Source organism: Primulina tabacum, chromosome 5 (genome assembly GCF_025594145.1).
Source record: "Primulina tabacum isolate GXHZ01 chromosome 5, ASM2559414v2, whole genome shotgun sequence".
NCBI lineage: Eukaryota > Viridiplantae > Streptophyta > Magnoliopsida > Lamiales > Gesneriaceae > Primulina > Primulina tabacum.
Genome location: NC_134554.1, coordinates 18,663,693 through 18,680,752, shown reverse-complemented (window position 1 = coordinate 18,680,752; position 17,060 = coordinate 18,663,693). Strand labels below are relative to the sequence as shown.

The 17,060-nt window shown below is 34.2% G+C and overlaps 2 protein-coding genes across 5 annotated transcripts; one reads left to right on the top strand and one right to left on the bottom strand.

The window, feature by feature from the left end:
- Window positions 1-362: 362 nt before the first annotated feature.
- LOC142547209 (protein WEAK CHLOROPLAST MOVEMENT UNDER BLUE LIGHT 1-like) lies at window positions 363-3,822 on the top strand. Of its 2 annotated transcripts, none has more exons than XM_075655376.1 (3): window positions 363-732; window positions 1,371-1,844; window positions 1,953-3,822. In XM_075655376.1, the coding sequence occupies exons 2-3, from the start codon at window positions 1,383-1,385 to the stop codon at window positions 3,819-3,821; spliced, it is 2,331 nt and encodes a 776-aa protein (XP_075511491.1). In that variant the 5' UTR covers window positions 363-732; window positions 1,371-1,382; the 3' UTR covers window position 3,822. The 2 variants fall into 2 exon arrangements, with proteins under 2 accessions (XP_075511491.1, XP_075511492.1); XM_075655377.1 differs by having other exon boundaries at window positions 378-496.
- Window positions 3,823-6,568: 2,746 nt separating this feature from the next.
- On the bottom strand, window positions 6,569-10,697 carry LOC142547208 (uncharacterized). 3 transcript variants are annotated; one of them, XM_075655375.1, is made up of 5 exons: window positions 10,102-10,697; window positions 9,562-9,757; window positions 8,392-8,523; window positions 7,199-7,338; window positions 6,569-6,790 (listed from the first exon to the last, which is right to left on the bottom strand). In XM_075655375.1, the coding sequence occupies exons 1-4, from the start codon at window positions 10,407-10,409 to the stop codon at window positions 7,216-7,218; spliced, it is 759 nt and encodes a 252-aa protein (XP_075511490.1). In that variant the 5' UTR covers window positions 10,410-10,697; the 3' UTR covers window positions 6,569-6,790; window positions 7,199-7,215. The 3 variants fall into 3 exon arrangements, with proteins under 3 accessions (XP_075511490.1, XP_075511489.1, XP_075511488.1); XM_075655374.1 differs by having other exon boundaries at window positions 6,570-6,793; window positions 10,102-10,696; XM_075655373.1 differs by lacking the exon at window positions 6,569-6,790 and having other exon boundaries at window positions 6,855-7,338; window positions 10,102-10,696.
- Between the last annotated feature and the right edge of the window lie 6,363 nt (window positions 10,698-17,060).

Here is a 17,060-nt window from a genome sequence, read left to right as displayed (position 1 = left end):
TTCTTGACTAACCAATCTTTTTCTAAAATCTACCAATGCATGTAAAATAATACCTATACAAATGTAATGGCATGCTTCATTTCTTGAGAAAAAATAATAGAAAAGGTAATAGCTGCACTGCAAATTTGGGTAAACACATCAAGAATTGAGATGACCATGTCTGATGCTAACTAAATAAAGCGATGAAAGGGAAAAAAAAGCTCTTGAATCCTTGTACATTTTTTTATGATTTTCTTGTGTGTGTTGTTCATTCAAGATTTCTTCTCGCGTGACACCACAAATAAATCTTCATAAAATAAATAAATATATAATTATAAATAATGAAACAATATATATTTTTTTTCAAACAAATAGAATTCCAGAAGGCCAAGAAAAAAACAGGCAACAATCCGCAAAAGTAGGCTCCACACACGTGTTTTTACGCTCACCTCATTGTCACACAACGGGCGTTTACAGACAATGCAATCTTGTATCTACATCTGTGGAACAGAGCAGTGTATATTAATTTCTTCTCCGTATATTCCTTTTTTATGATTTAAACTTTTTTACCTGTGATTTACTATTTTTGGGCTGAGCAAGAATTTCCCAGATTTTGTGGGGTGTTGAAAAAAAGTTATTGGAAGACAAAAGTTGTATATTTTTTTCTCTTCCTTTTTGTGGGCAAATATTGGGAGGGCCTTAGCAGCTCCCCATTGGACTTTAGGCTTTTCTTGGTGTTTCTGGTGACTTTTGGTACGTTTTCTCTCTTTTAATGGTGCATTTTCTTGGTTGGGAATTTTTCGGTTTAATTGGGTCTGGAATTATTTTAGTTGTACCTTTTTGTTTATTATTATTAATATAATATTGATTAAATTCTTGAGATACATTGGATTTGGATTTGGGTTTGGATTTGCAATTTCTTTTGGAGCATCTTTGGTTGGTTGCTTATTAAATGGATTTCAGATGTTATCAGTAATTATCTGTTGACATTGAAGATTCTTGCATGCAGTTTGAGACCAAGATTTCATTGAGAGAATATAAACGAACGTTGAATTAGATTCTTGTTGTTTTCTTTTTATTGATTGTTATTTTCATATGATATAGAAAATAATTGAATTACTTTGTGGGGATATTCTGTTTCGCTTTAGGGAGGGTGTTTTCATTGGGATGACATACATAATTTGACTTATTTCATCTTTTCGGGTTTTCAAAGGGATTTCATATTGTCATTCTTTCTCCATTTCATGGTGATTAACCTTTATAATAAATTCAATTCGTAGTTTTTGTAAGCATTGAATTGATATTAATTTTTTGGTCTTGTTGAATTCTTGTTTTTGCGTGAGTTTTGTTCTCTTTTCACTTGACGAGTTCTTGTTTGACTCTCCTCTCAGCATTTGGTTAGAATGGAGGGTGCTAAAGACTTTCAAGTTAATGCACCTCCATATTCTTCGCCTCCTCCTGTATTTTCATCTCCAAATGATGAGGGTCGATCAGTTGGTGTTGCCCCAACGATCCATGGGGGGAATGTAGGATCCAATGTGTCTACAGAAGCACCTGAAAGCCCCAACAATAATAACACCAAGATTAGACCGAAAATAGTTGCTAGGCCATCTCCTGAGGATGGTTATATTGCTCCCGTTTCATCCCCTCGAGGGAGAAATGGTAGCATTGGGCGGTCCCATCTGAACGTACCCTCAATTACTAGTGGGAGTTCAAAATCTGCGCAACAGTCTAAACTTCCCAGTAGTTCAAAGTTTGAAAGAGGTCAAATCGACACAGCAGCCCCTTTTGAATCCGTGAAAGCCGCTGTTTCAAAGTTCGGAGGGATTGTCGACTGGAAAGCTCACCGTGTGCAGACAGTGGAGGTATAATCTGGTTTTTAATGTCTGGTACCTTTCACGTTATGTGTATTTTTACGTTTCTTGTGACATGAGATTTGTTTAAGCTCTAAATAATTCTGGTTGTCCATTCAGAGACGTAAAGTCATCGATCAAGAATTGGAGAAAGTCCGGGATGAGATACCATTGTGCAAGAAACAATCTGAAGCCGCTGAAGAGGCAAAAACACAAGTTCTGAAAGAGCTAGACGACACTAAAAGGCTAATAGAAGAATTAAAGCTTAATCTTGAACGAGCTCAAACCGATGAACAACAGGCAAAACAGGATGCTGAACTTGCAAAGCTCAGAGTCGAAGAATTGGAAAAAGGGATTGCTGATGAAGCCAGCTTTGCTGCCAAGGCGCAGGTCGAGGTCGCCAAAGCAAGGCATGCGGCTGCTGTTTCAGAGCTTAAGACTGTTAAAGATCAATTGGAACAACTAAGAAAAGACTACACGTTGTTGGTTGCCGAGAAAGATGCCGCTGTCAAAAAAGCAGAAGAAGCTGTCTCTCTGTGTAAAGAAATTGAAAAATCAGTTGAGGACCTGACGATCGAACTTATTACAGCCAAGGAATCATTGGAATCTGCTCAAGGGGCACATCTGGAAGCAGAGGAACATAGAGCCGGAGCAGTTATGGCAAAAGAACAGGATACTCTTTTCTGGGAGAAGGAATTGAAACAGGCTGAGGAGGAGCTTGAGAAACTGAATCAGAAAATATTATCCGTGAAGGATCTCAAATTAAAGTTGGATTCTGCGACGACTTTGCTGCAAGATTTGAAAGACGAATTGGCTGCTTATATGGAATCACTAGTAAAGATTGAAACTTGTGAAGGAGGAACTTCAGAAGATGGGCTCGAGGAACTAAAAAAAACCCGTGCTGATATTGAGGTGGCCATTGATGGAGCAAAGAATGAGCTTGAAGAAGTGAAGGTCAACATCCAGAAAGCGACTGATGAAGTCAAGATCTTGAAGGTGGCTGCTTCATCATTGAATTTGGAACTGGAAAAAGAAAAATTGGAAGCAGCCGCCCTTAAACAAAGGGAAGAAATGGCGTCAATTGCAGTTGCATCTCTGGAAGCTGAGCTGAAAAGGACAAATTCAGAAATAGCTCTTGCTCAAAAGAAAGAGAAAGAGGAAAGAGAGAAGCTGTTGGACCTTCCAAAGCAAGTACAAGAGGTGGCTCAAGAGGCGGTACGAGCAAAGGAACTTGCAGAAACCGCTCAGGAAGAGCTTCGAAAGGCCAAGGAAGAATCGGAACAAGCAAAGGCGGTAGCAAGTACCTTGGAAAGTAGATTACGTGCTACTCAAAAGGAAATTGAAGCTGCGAAGGCCTCCGAGAAATTGGCACTGGCGGCTATAAATGCATTGGAGGAGAGCGAATCTGCTAATGGGAAGAACGATGGTGAGGATTCACCAACGGGAGTAACACTTTCTTTGGAAGAATACTATGAGCTTAGCAAGAAAGCCCATGAAGCAGAGGAGCAGGCAAACCTACGGATAGCAGCTGCTCTTTCTCAAGTTGAGGTAGCAAAAGAATCTGAGGCAAGGAGTTTGAAAAGGCTAGAGGAAGTCAATCTTGAATTGTCCGAAAGAAAGAATGCTCTAAAAGCTTCTCTGCAGAGGGCCGAGAATTCGACTGAAGGAAAATTGGGAGTCAAACAAGAGCTAAGAACTAGGAGGTCTGAGCACGAGCAAAGGCGGAAAGCTGGAGAATCCATTTCAGCAGCAGGGAACTTGGATAAAAGTTCGAGAGCAAGCTTTGAGGAGAAAAAAGAATCCAAGGATGCTATAAGCTCACCCGATTCTTCTACACACTGGAGGACAAGTCAAAGTTCATTTACGAGTAACACGGAGACGAATCCATCTCCAGAAATAAGAGTTACCAAGAAAAAGAAGAAATCATTCTTCCCTCGAGTCTTCATGTTCTTGGCCAGAAAGAAGTCACATTCATCAAAGTCATCGTAAACATCAGTTTATACAGTAAGAAACGTGGTGTTGATTGTACATGGTGGGGATGGTTTTCTGTAATCCTAAATGGCAAGTTTTGCTCTAAAAGACATAATAATTGGAGGAAGTTCAATTTTTAAATTTTATTTGTACTTCATGCGATTCTTGAATAAAATTGATTCTTTTCTCTTTTTACATACTGTAAATTTTCTTGCATTGGAAGTCAGATATACCTGCTCAATCTTTTTTTATCGATCGGTTAATTAACTAAGATGTTTATATCATCTATGAATCAAAACTCTTTTCGTCCATGTATTCTACATCAAACAAGTCAAAATTCTATTCCAGCATCGGTTTTACATACAAAGAGTGCAATTTACTTTTATACAAAATATAACACTCATTAATTTCATGTTTACTTGACTAATTTGTTCAATTATTTTTCAAGAAAAATAATAATTTGTTCAGTTTTGAAAAATGTGTGATTACGATTATATATACAAATTAATAATACTTTGCGCAACCGACTGGAGAAGCCTTAGAAGGGAAACTAAGTTACATCATACATACACTCTTGTTCAAGAAAAACAGCATTAAAATCATGAAACATCTTTAAAATTTTAGTTTCTGGAGGATTAAGAAGCAGATATTCCAGCAAGATTTTGAATAACTGTTGCATGCCATGGATTAGAAAGGTGCTGTATGAGATTGTCTATAGGGCCAACATGTGTAACATTAGGTTGAACGAAAATTCCAAGCATAGCCACCATTGCCAATCTTCCTGCAAAGAAGAAAAATGGACAGAGAGTCGAAATTTGAAGAAAAATAAATGGCAGTGAAAAAGAGACCAAAATCAGTAAAGAAGCAAAAAAAAAGGAACCATTTTTAGTCTCTTTCAGTTTCCATGCATGAGCATTCTTGATGTCTTTAGCAATGCCAAGAGGATTGAACAATCGACCACCAGGATACCTAACAACGTATACAACTTGAAGCATATTATGAGAGCAGTCGTTTCTTAATTTTTAAATCTTTTCACAAAAGTATATGTATCTTCGAAAAAATCCCGTTTCGAAGAGAAATTGAGACAGATTTTAAGAGCCCATACCAGGAAGAGCTCGGGAAGAATGTGCTGAGGTAGAAAAGAGATATACGGGTGAAGTTGTTAAGTGCAGAGTCAATGGCAAGTGAAAGAAGTGTGAACGGAGTTCTCATTCATTTATCTACATGAATCGTTCTTTCTTCCTGTTGTTGCTCGTTGTCTCCAATAGTTATCATTCATTGCTGGACATTATATTATTATAAAATCAAAAAATACATTCAAGAAACGAAAACACACCCGTATTACATAAACAAGCACACCTGCAGGGACGACAATTGAGGATTTGGCTATGAACGATGGGAAAAAGAGAAGAAGATTGAGGGTTTGGATATGCATGAACGATGGGGACAATAGAGGAAGATGAAGGGTTTTGATCGGAAAAAAAGAGAGGCTCAATTATTTGGCGATTTGGCGCCTTCTCAATTGTAAAGTATTAATTTTATTGCTAAAACTCACAACATGCATTGTGTGCAATAAATATGATTTTTTACCGCTTGCTAAATGCACGCAGTTGAAACAAAAGACTTTAACAGCACACTTTCTGGTACGCCGTTGATAAATATATTTACAGCGTTTTTGTTCTGCACGTCGTGGTTGGTGTAAGGTGCAACCACATTAACGACATGAATTTTAAAGCACGCCTGCACGCCGTTAATGTAGTGCCGCCAAAAAAACAATTTTCTTGTAGTGAACAAATCAAACTAGAAATAATAAGATACAGAAAAGTAAATAGCATAATTTTTTTTATGGAATTTCGAAGGTTTGATCTTCTATGTCCTTCTTCTTCCATTTAGAAAGTAATTCACTTGAAGGCTTTGGTTTTACAACACACTTCAACTAAGACTTATCTACTACTTATACTGAAACTCCTAGTTCAACTCAATCAAACAATACGTACAAACTCTAATTTTATGAATCTTTGATTCATTAGTTTAACAACTTTCGACTGCTGACCTTCAGGAGAAAGGCTTGAGAATTTTGGGTTGCTATATTTGATAATCAATTATATGTTTCAACCTTGAAATTTATGGCTTGTGTGCAACTTGAAGATATGTCAAATAATAAGTGTGCTCGAAATCTTGAAAATAGAGAGTGCTTGAGAGCCAAGATAAATCGTGTAAGCTTTTGTGAGATCCGTAAACTAGGGGAACTCACATTTATAGCTGAATTTGTCTCGAATGTTCAAATACTTAGCAACGATTTTTTCTGTTCTTTCTTGTTTCATCGTACATTACATTGAATTATTGATGCTCCTTGCCAAATATGAATGTAACGAATATGAAAAGTTGATACCATGTTGAAGAATAATTGTTGTGAACTACTATCTTATTAATATGACACATTCTGATCTTCTTATAATCTTGTTTCATTTGCATGATTGGTCGAAAATATATTTCCTAGACTAACATGCTAGTAGGTAAGATTTGCCTTGACCTTTGCCGCATCCAGCTCGATGACCAATAGTACTAACAAATTTTAAAATCTAATGGCTGTTGAAATGACAATCCTATTTCACGTCGTACAAACTTTATATTGTAAATCCTCGTTGATCATTGTTGCATTATGCAGTCAAGTAATGTAAATCCTCTTTTATTTGTTAATTGTAGATTTATTTTCATAACTATTACGTAGTAAAAGGAAATATCTCAAATTTCTCCGATTAAATTCTGCTATTGGTTTCCTTACTTATTCGGTTCACCGACTCAATTACATTCAGCATGTATCAGCAGGCTCGAATACCCCGACAGAAATTTGAAATGGATTAATCACTGGCAATGTGGTCCGAAGTTCAGGGTAGAAATGATCAAGCCCCGCATGATTCACACTCGACCAGAGAAATAGCTGTGTCGGCACAAGCATAAGGCAAATGGGAAACTTTTCGCACTGACTACTGCTGAGCCATAGTAGAATGTGAATTAGAAAATATAACATAATGTGGCACAAGACGTGAATAAGTAAAAATAAAGGAGGTAGTAAATATCACAACAATTGGGTCATTCTGCTGTTCAAGTGGTGAACACAATAGTTTTTCAGCTGTTTTCGTAACTTTAAAAACCTACAAGTGCTCTTGAAGAGATGGGATTCAGACAGGAAGAAAGTCACATTCTCTTCAAAAGGGGTGGAACAAAATAAACCTAGCTTTGTGCATGTGTTGCTTTTTCTGGGTATTCAAATCGTACGAGCCACGAACCACAAAAAAAGGAAATGGGTGCACGAAAAACAACCCGGTAAAAAAGGCGAGCGTTTCTCATTTACAGATGTTATGAATTGCTGTGTATTTGGACAGCATCATTACCACACAAATCTAAACCTTCATGCTCTCAGCACACGCGCATTCTCAACAAGGGGAACCCCAGGTCCGTATATCAACCGGCATCTGTCATTGAATGAGTTAACTAATCGAGAGACCACCTCCTTGAAGAACATATTTGCCATCTGTCAGGTAGGACGTGAATCGCCAACATTAAAGAAAATTAATCGAGTTTATTAAAATAATAGGCATCAGAGATGCATATGTTTACTACGAACAAACAAACTGCAAATATACCTGAAACATGAAACCACAAAGATCGAGAGAGAGATGCATTTTTTACATCATAAATTGATCAAGAACATTTTTTCACTCGATACCTATGTAGATGTTTTCTTCCTCACTCGATAAAAAATTGTTTTCTTCTTATTTATTTGTTATTTAGCATTCCTTAGTTTGTAGGTACAGGTATTGGGCTGACGAGTTAAAATTACAGTAAAACAAACATGTTGATGACAATCATTATATGATGTTCAAGTTATGTCGGTTTATATGACGTCTGTATATTTGGTTGCCCAGATTTCCTCAAGGGCATCAGAACTGTTGTCATCTATCCAATCATATATTTTAACTATTTTTAAAGAAGCAAGGACAAAATCGTCACACTGAAAGTTTCATGGAGATTTCACACATTCATGACTCGGTACAGTAATTGTAAGTTTGTAACATATGCCAAAGAAGAACTTGCTGTCTGCTTTAACTACGGCAGATGGAGAAATGATCACAAATGACATAAAGTCAGCGACGCACAGAAACAATAAAATTATCACGTTAAACCAAATAATCTTAAGTTGAATTCTAATCCCACAAAGTGTCTGAGTGGATATATTTGAATTGATTTTGTCCATGCAACCAATCAAACGTGATCTTATGACCTAAACTACGACAAAATAAATGAACATTTCTATGTTATAAGGCCCACTCTCAATAATATTATCAAAAACATGGTGCAAGGTTTTCTTCTATTTACAGATAAATTTTATACACAGCGAAAGGAGGTTAAATTTCTTTGTTGCTAAACAGATATCAAGCATCAAATAATAGGGAATGTCACTAGAAAGAGAAATTTACATGTTATTGAAAGCAAAAGTATGCCTAAATTCGTATAACAACAGGCTCAGAAGATTACATAACTTAATGATCAAATATGAAGAAGTTCAACTACCGAAGAAACTCACCTGACGGTAAAATGGTGACTGAAACTTAAAGTCCACCAAAAAGTGAAGGTCGCAGGTTCCTGGTACAGTTCCCGGATTAAACTCCCAGACATTTATCAAATGATCAAAAAGACTACTCTGGGATGAGGTTGTCTGAAAAAACACAAGGCACGGAAAATCAACCAATGCAACAGGGTCAACTATTGTGCAGCATCAAGAATGTTGACGTGAACACCCCTCCAATGCATCATGTATGATAGATCATCTCATTCTGAGGCACTTACACTTACCGCTATGATTTCTCAATAAGCATAAATTCTCAACTTTCAAGCCCCAGAAGAATCAAGTCAATATTGGAAATTCCAAAATTCCACGACACAAATTTCTTCACAAAAATTAATATTGCCCACAACCCACACCCAGGAGAGCCATATCATTCTCCCATACTCTTCATTTTGTAACCTGATAGTTAATTCATATTGGTGACATTCAATATGCTGAGAAAATGAAGGATGGGACCGCCTACAAACTTCTTTAATCACGAAAACATGTTTTTGAAGCTTATATGCCGAAACTTCCACGACTATTAGCCTATTCATCACTGTCTTCAAGCTTAACATGAAGAGCTAATGATCAGCCAGTTCACGTACTATTACTAGCTGGTATAGCTATATATTATTTCCAACCTGGAACTCGGGGCTCAGTTGTAAAGATCTTTCCAGGAAAACGATGCTCAAATGTAGTCATATGCAACCAGTTACTTCAATCCAACGAGGCCAATTTTCATGTAGGTTACAAAAACATTAGCAGTAAATATCAATAGCACAAATATTTCTCTGGAATGAAAGGATCAAGAAAATAATGAATACAAGTCAAACACTTGTAATTGTCGTTGAGTAGCCTAACACAAAGAGCGAATGACCAGCCAGTCCATGCACTATTACCACACGGTCTAGCATACATGATATTTCGTACCTGACAGTCAGGACTCAATTGCAAAGAGATTTCATAAAAAGTAAAAACAATGATCAAACTTAGTCATTTTGCCACTAGTAACCTCAATCCCAAAGAGGAGAGTGATTATGTAGGGTACAAAAACATTAGCAATAGATATCAATAGCGTTATTATACTCCATGAGGAAAAGATGAAGAAAGTAATTAAATATAAGTCAAACATTAACTGATTCTCACCTTAATAAAATTCGGTTTTTTCAGCTCGACATGTGATACATAACTTTCGACGAGAATTTTGAAGCCGATTTCTAGCTCAGCATCAAAGGATCCATCAGGATTACGGCGAATTATCTGTGATCGCTGACACCATGGAAGAAAATCTTCATACATGTCAACAGCAGCAACCACATTGAACAATTGCTCAGGTGAATATCTAATAATCAAAAGACAAATCAGCTCAAACAGCATGCGATCAAAACTATCTGATTGTGCAAGACATTCACAAACTTGAAATTAAAAGGTGCAATATATTGGATACGACATCCTCCGAAGCATTTCAAAATTCAGAGGTCTCCTTAAAACTATTTGTCAATGCACCTGATGAACATCAAATACAACTCTAAAATTAACAGAAGTTCAAATATTGAAGTTAAAGAATTCATTCCAAATTTGAAACTATTATCTTCAAACCACAGAATAAATATCCAACAATTGTTTAAACAACAAAAGATATCCAATACGATAAAATAATAAATAAAAATTTGGGCCTGAACTTACCCTAAAACACGTCTCTCTTCATGTACTTTGGAGAGCATATTTCCAACCTCGCCATCACCACATCCCAAGAACCGCCTTTTTTGAACCACAATTCTAGCACTAGAAGTTTTCCCATGATCCCGGAGATTATAATTCCTGTAACGATATCCAACAATTTCATCCGGTGAAGAAAATGCATTGGTAACAGCAATGCTAGTCAAACATCGAATCTGATCATAACTGGCCCAATCAACTTTCTTCTGCCGGAACAAATTCCGGTGGGAAAACAAACGCGCCATCGCCTTCGATACGGGACTAAATTGAGGCATTGGTGAAAAACGAATAGATTTCTTCGCGTTGGGAACCCCAACAAATGAATTATAAGTTCGAACCTGGGAGTCAATTTTGGAGAAATGAGATGAGAGGGGGAAAATTATCGAAGATTAAGCAAGAGGAAATGGAAATTGAATGGAGTTGAGTCAATTGAATTCAGGGGATGCGACGATTTTCAGACAATAAAAGGGCATTTGTCATTAGTCATTTCACCATAAACAATATTAGATTCTTGGTCTCACCGGAAAACAGAAGAAATATTTGGTTGTAAATAATAAGAGAGAAGATAAATGAATAGAGATAATTCATATGGACAATTTATTGATCTCAATCATCATAATCATATCAAGGGAAAATTACAATATATAAAAATCTTTACAGATATTATCTTGTCATATTTATCTTGATCACAAATATTTGAAATCTAATCAAATAAAAATAATCATCTACAAGAAGAATATATTTATAACCTCTCTCTTTGATGATTAATTTGCACAAAAATCGATTCGTCAAAATCTATATTTCAAAAGATGGACGTTTGGAAAATCACCGGGACTCAAATGTTGTTTTGTTAAAATCTTGTGGAAAAAATTTGAGCGAGGGAAAAAGAGAACAACAATAAATACTTCCTTGAATGTCTTTCTGATGATGGATTCGCTCATTAAAACCTTATTAAAAAAAACCTAATGAGAAAAAATATTTTTGAAAGAAAAAGAGTACGACTCGTTACTTGTTGATTGTCTCATTAGAAACATTCATGAAACACTAAACTTTGATTGTTCCCCCTATTGTAAGCATCATTTGAAATTACTAACTCTTTGTACTACGATCTTGAACACTGATTTGTCAAAAGCTGATGCAGGTGATGAATTTGCAAAAATACTTGTCATATTATCTTCAGTTGATGCTAATATCTTCACGTAAATCGATAGTCTGTTTGAGATTACGAAGAAATTGGGCATGTCCCTTACTATTTATGTTTGTCTTCTCGAGTGGAGAAAATGTATACATCACTAGTGTAATTTGTGATATATGATGATACATAAATTACCCTTAGATATGATACTTCAAGATCAAATATTTTTTCTTCATATTTAAGTTGGCAAAAAAAAATTTTTGAGCATCAAATTATCAAACAACCATCAATAGATATAATTTATAAATAAAAAAATATTTTAGTATTTTTTCGGAGTACTATAACTTATGAACAAATATTCCTTCTTGGAAATATTTAATTCATAATTCTAGAGATGATTTTGTCTTTTCCAAATCTTTTGTCACAAACTTATAATTCAAATAGAAAGAAAATTTTAGCAAACTCTTCATGAGTAATAAGTCGAATATATCGCATGTACTAAAGTTGGCTCATATTGCCACTTGTCATTTGTTAATCTTTTTATTGGAAATTTCTACGTATTATAGTCCTAAATACTGATTATTTCGCATTATAGCAAAAATAAATTAAGAGCAAAATATTATCTATAATTATATAATTTTGATCGCAAATAATTTGCCAAATCTCATCTTTTACAATACTAGTTATTTTTCATGAATAACATCATCCAAATTGAATTAATTGAAGCACTTTTTTTTCCCATTTACTTGCAAGTAAAATAAGATATGATAATGCATAATATCGAATTGTTTCAAAACGATTAGCCTCTATTATTATTGACATTGAGTATTCAGTAATTTTCTTTAAAGAGTTTACTTGTCGCTTCAGACGATATAAATTGTTAAATTTGAACATTAATGAAACTAAATGGTATAAGCAATCTTATACACATGATCAAATAATATATTTTTAGAATTAAACTTTAAACTTCATGTTCATTTTATAATATATGGAAATCGATCTCAAAAATATTTTTTAAGCTTCTATTTTCCTCCCCTCAATATTGGAAATATTTTTTACAAGAATAATAAATGAGAAATTGCATCATAAATATCTCATTGTTGTTAATTCCAAATGCTTGATAATAAAATCAAAAGTATTTTCAACATATTTACAATCTATTCAAGAGATTCATTGTAGCACACTTCTCACACAACCAATAAATTTTAACACATAATCAATTGGCATAATATTTACTATATATGTTTCAGATATCCCCAAAATATGACACGTTTATTCTCAAAATCAATGATCTTAATAGTTGATTGGAGGAACATAAATCAACTAAACCAACATATTTATAATCATTAAATTGAAATTCATATCCTTTATTTTAATAAAGCTTTGTCTTAATTATGTATTCTCAAAAAAAATTCACAAGTATTTTTCTAAACATTAAGTTGGATTCATGGGACCGCATTTATCTTTATTTATTAATTCCAAATAATATAAGAAATTGTTGTCAATTTGAGCTAGTGATAGTGACATCAAATTTAATAAGCCATAAATAAGAATTTATGGATCTTTGGTAAAAAAAAGTCGATTATGTCAAACTTTGGAAGTATTTGTATCAATGATACTTTTGAAGTATTTTAGATCTTCTAAATATTGATTTGTAATAGTATATTTATACTAGATCAATATTGACATTGAATTTAAAAATCTATATATGTCAATGTTTATCATTGTTTTATCATATCAAGCACATCATCTTTTTTTCATCGTCAATTAAATGATCTTTTAGATATTTAGTATATTCATATTATGAAAATATAATTTTGGTAAACATCATCAACATCCACAAACTTTATATCGTGCTTGATAAATATAAATAAAATCTATTTATGTACTTCAGGTATGATATCACATAAATAGTGAAACGAGATACCGATGTACATTTAGTACAATACTTTATTAAGATATATATCTCATATTTTGTGTCAATTTTATAATTCATATTCCACTACAATTGGGATAATATATTCTTCTTTTTTGAAGAATTTATCAACCACAATTTATCAATTGTGTTCATTGACACTATCATATTCACCTTTGGGAATATCACATTAATAAGTTTATCAATTGTGTTCATTGACACTGTCATATTCACTTTAGTAAATGGCGTCAGCGGCACAACGGCGGTGACACGACGACAAGGTGGTGGCCTAATTTTCTTCCTCAAGAAAATGAGTGGCCGATTGCCTTTAATTGGAAAGACAGTGGCCGGAATTTAGGGAGAGACGAGAGATTTTTTCAAATATTGTTGTATTATTCTCGAATCAAAACTCTAGACTCGATTATTTAAAAATACATGGATCATTAGAATCCTACTAAGATTCTTATTAGGTGCTTTGACCAAGTAAGACATCTACCAGTTGGTGTTTGATTGACACACTCCAAAAGAAAACTAATATATCAAAACTCTTAGTAGCTAGTGTTTGATTAGGATGTTCCAATCCAATGAGTAAAAACTTCTATTATATGTTTTGCCTAACTAAGACTCATATTAGATAGATTTTTAATACGATACTTCAAGCATACTAATCTATTAATCAAACAATCAATTATCGTGGTTTCATCACAACATAAATCGACGATAAGATATCATCGATGTGACGAATGTAAACAGCTCATTATAATGATGGAAAGTCCAACTTCAGTCAAATTCAACTCGGTAAAAGTCAATTGGTCAAAGTCAACTTGTCAAAATTCAATTATCCATTGAGTCAAATTTTGACAGCTGCCAATTTTGGAACACTTTCACAAAATTCAAGCAGTTGCACTCTCTTTTCAATTTTAGCAGTCGTAATAACTCTCAAAACTTTCAAATATGAAATCCTCTTATATACACTTTTACAAGACAAATGTTTGATCTCCATGAAACTTCAATCACCAAATTCAACTCCTTTAATTTAACTATCTCAACGAGAACATACAAACCGATACTTGTTTATCCTCAATAGTTTAAGGATATAGCTAGTCTTGGGTTCACAACCCATGCGATTCGAGACATCATGTGTCCCTCATACATGCTAAAATTAATTAGTCTATTTTTATGCATCAACTCTTTGATCATAATAATGTAGAAATCATTTATGATTGTATCCATCGAATCATGGTAAGAGCTCCTAGTGACATTTCCTTACAATTCCTTAAGTATCAATGATAGTGTTTGTAAGAACCATCAAATTATAGTTATCGTAAAATATAGTTCATTCATCTCATATATCCCAATCGAATCTACAATCATTGATATATCGAGGTTGCATATGAATTTGATAATGGTGCGATATATCTTTGAGTGATCATAGTGGCATCACATGTGAAACTACATAATCATTTTACCTTAAAAGCATCTCATACTCTGGCCATAGATTCATTACACTTAACTCATCACATCTACATAGGATATCCATAAATGAGCAGTGAATCCCAAAATACAATGCACTAGCTCCTACGTGTGTATCCACTACACCCAATCTCACCATCTGATGATCCTTGGGGAAACAATAAACGAGTCAAAGTACAACACTAGTTTATAGAGCCTCAATATTCTCCCGAGCCATTAGTACTAATCATGTACAATCATAACCGCATATGTATCCACTAAATAAATAACAACCACTTGGAAAATCCAAGAGAGAATTGTTCGATTAACTCATCATATGAACACTCATCTTGTATGATCAATCATCTCTATGTTGTTACCAATGAAACGTGGTACACAACATCACATATGCTAGTCTCGATCTCAAACACCCTCTAACTTTATTTTAAGTGGCTAAATAAACTAAGAACATGTTTCGAATATACAATAACTATTAAATGTGCTTCAGGATCGCCATAATATTGGCTTGCTGGACACCTACTATAATAATCTCTCACTTTTCCTATGGCAAACTACACATAGATTTCAATCCCATTGTTTCATTATGCTTCTCAAACAATGGGCTCTCAGGTGCTTTATAAATGGATCAACAATGTCATCTACAGAGAAGACTCTCAATCGATATGTCTCATTTCCCCACAATCTCTCAAATGATTTGAAACTTTCTCAGTATATGTTTGTACTGCTGATGTGACCTTGGTTCATTTTCTTGTGCAACAACATCCAGTGTTGTCACAGTACATAGGATTGGATCAACTCCAATTTATTTCACCTAATTATTGGATGAAATTCCTCATCCAAATTGCCTCATTTGCTACAGCCACTCAGTGGTAAAGTTCGTTGTGGTGTCATTTTTGAAACTCTTCGAAGATACAACACCACCATTGACCATGAATACAAATACATAAGTTGATTTCGAATCATCCACGTCTGATTGAAAGTTAGAATTAGAGTAGCCTTTTAATTTTAATTTTTTACTCCATAAACCATGAATAATTTCGTAGTCATTCTTAAATACTTAAAAAAATTTCCACAGATTTTCAATGCAATGGACTGGTGTTTGACTGATATCTACTTGCAACACTCAGAGCAAAATCTATATCAGATTGTGTAAATATCATACCATACATAATACTACCAATGGCTGATGTGTAGAGAATCCATATCATGGTTTATATCTCCTCTTCAGTCTTAGAGAACATAGACTTAGATAGAGTTACACCTTGAAACATTGATAGATATCCTCTTTTGAACTCCTCCATAGAGAATATCTTAAGTATGTTATCTATATAAGTGACTTGGGAAAGCCCCGTCATCTTCCTCGATCTATCTCTATAGATTTTTATCCTCAATACATAGTATATGAAGCTTTACCCATGTCCTTCATAGATAATTTTCTCACTATCCATACTTTAGTTGATTACAATAATCCTATATCATTCCCAATGAAAAGGATGTCATCAACGTAAAGTATAAGAAATGCCACAACACTCTCACTAAATTTATTGTACACACATGGTTCCTCATGATTATTAACAAATCAAATTCCATGATAGTGTTATCAAATCTAAGATTCCAACTCCTTGACGCTTGTTTGAGACCATAAATTGATATATGAAGTTTGCATACTTTATGCTCACTTCACACTGATATGAATCATTCGGGTTGAGACAAGTAAATCTCTTTCTTAGTATCACCAGTAAGGAATTCTATATTCACATCTATTTATCATATTTCATAGTCTTATCATGATGTTATGGCTTGCAGAATACTAATGGAATTGAACATTGAGATTGGAGAAAAGGTTTTCTCATAGTCAATTCATGGCCTTTATTTATATCCTTTAGTTATCAGAGTAATATCTTATAAAGTTCTTTTTGTAGATCCATTTTATAATATCAATGTAATATCCAACAAAGTTCTTTATATACTTCATGATATATCAAAAAATAGATCTACTATCCAATTTGTCTCACACTCTCTGCTTTATGTATGCAGGACATTCTCATGTTCTTAGATAAGAATATTTGGGAGGCTTTCTCATTCATATCTTATATGTTGTTTTGTGCACTACCTTTGTATGGATGTTTTAACATTATTGTCATAATTTTAAGCGCATATCCCCAAAAATATGGAGGAAATTAGTTAATCCTATCATAGATCGAACCTTGTTCATTAATATTTGATTATAACGTTCTGACACACGATTAAGATTTGGTTTGGCAGGAAGAGTCCACTGTGAATTAGTCTCATTCTTTGTTAGATAGTCTTGGAATTCGTTATTCGAATATTCTTCACCTCGATCAGATAGTATATTGATATTTTTTCGTAAATGTTTCTCTACTTCAGCCCTTAATCTTTGAG

Coding starts and splice junctions, on each gene's coding strand:
- LOC142547209 (XM_075655376.1), top strand. CDS start 1,383: ATGGAGGGTGCTAAAGACTTTCAAGTTAATGCACCTCCATATTCTTCG. Junction 1,845..1,952: donor ACCGTGTGCAGACAGTGGAG/GTATAATCTGGT, acceptor TTGTCCATTCAG/AGACGTAAAGTCATCGATCA.
- LOC142547208 (XM_075655375.1), bottom strand. CDS start 10,409: ATGCCTCAATTTAGTCCCGTATCGAAGGCGATGGCGCGTTTGTTTTCC. Junction 9,758..10,101: donor GAAGAGAGACGTGTTTTAGG/GTAAGTTCAGGC, acceptor TTTGATTATTAG/ATATTCACCTGAGCAATTGT. Junction 8,524..9,561: donor AAAAACCGAATTTTATTAAG/GTGAGAATCAGT, acceptor GTGTTTTTTCAG/ACAACCTCATCCCAGAGTAG.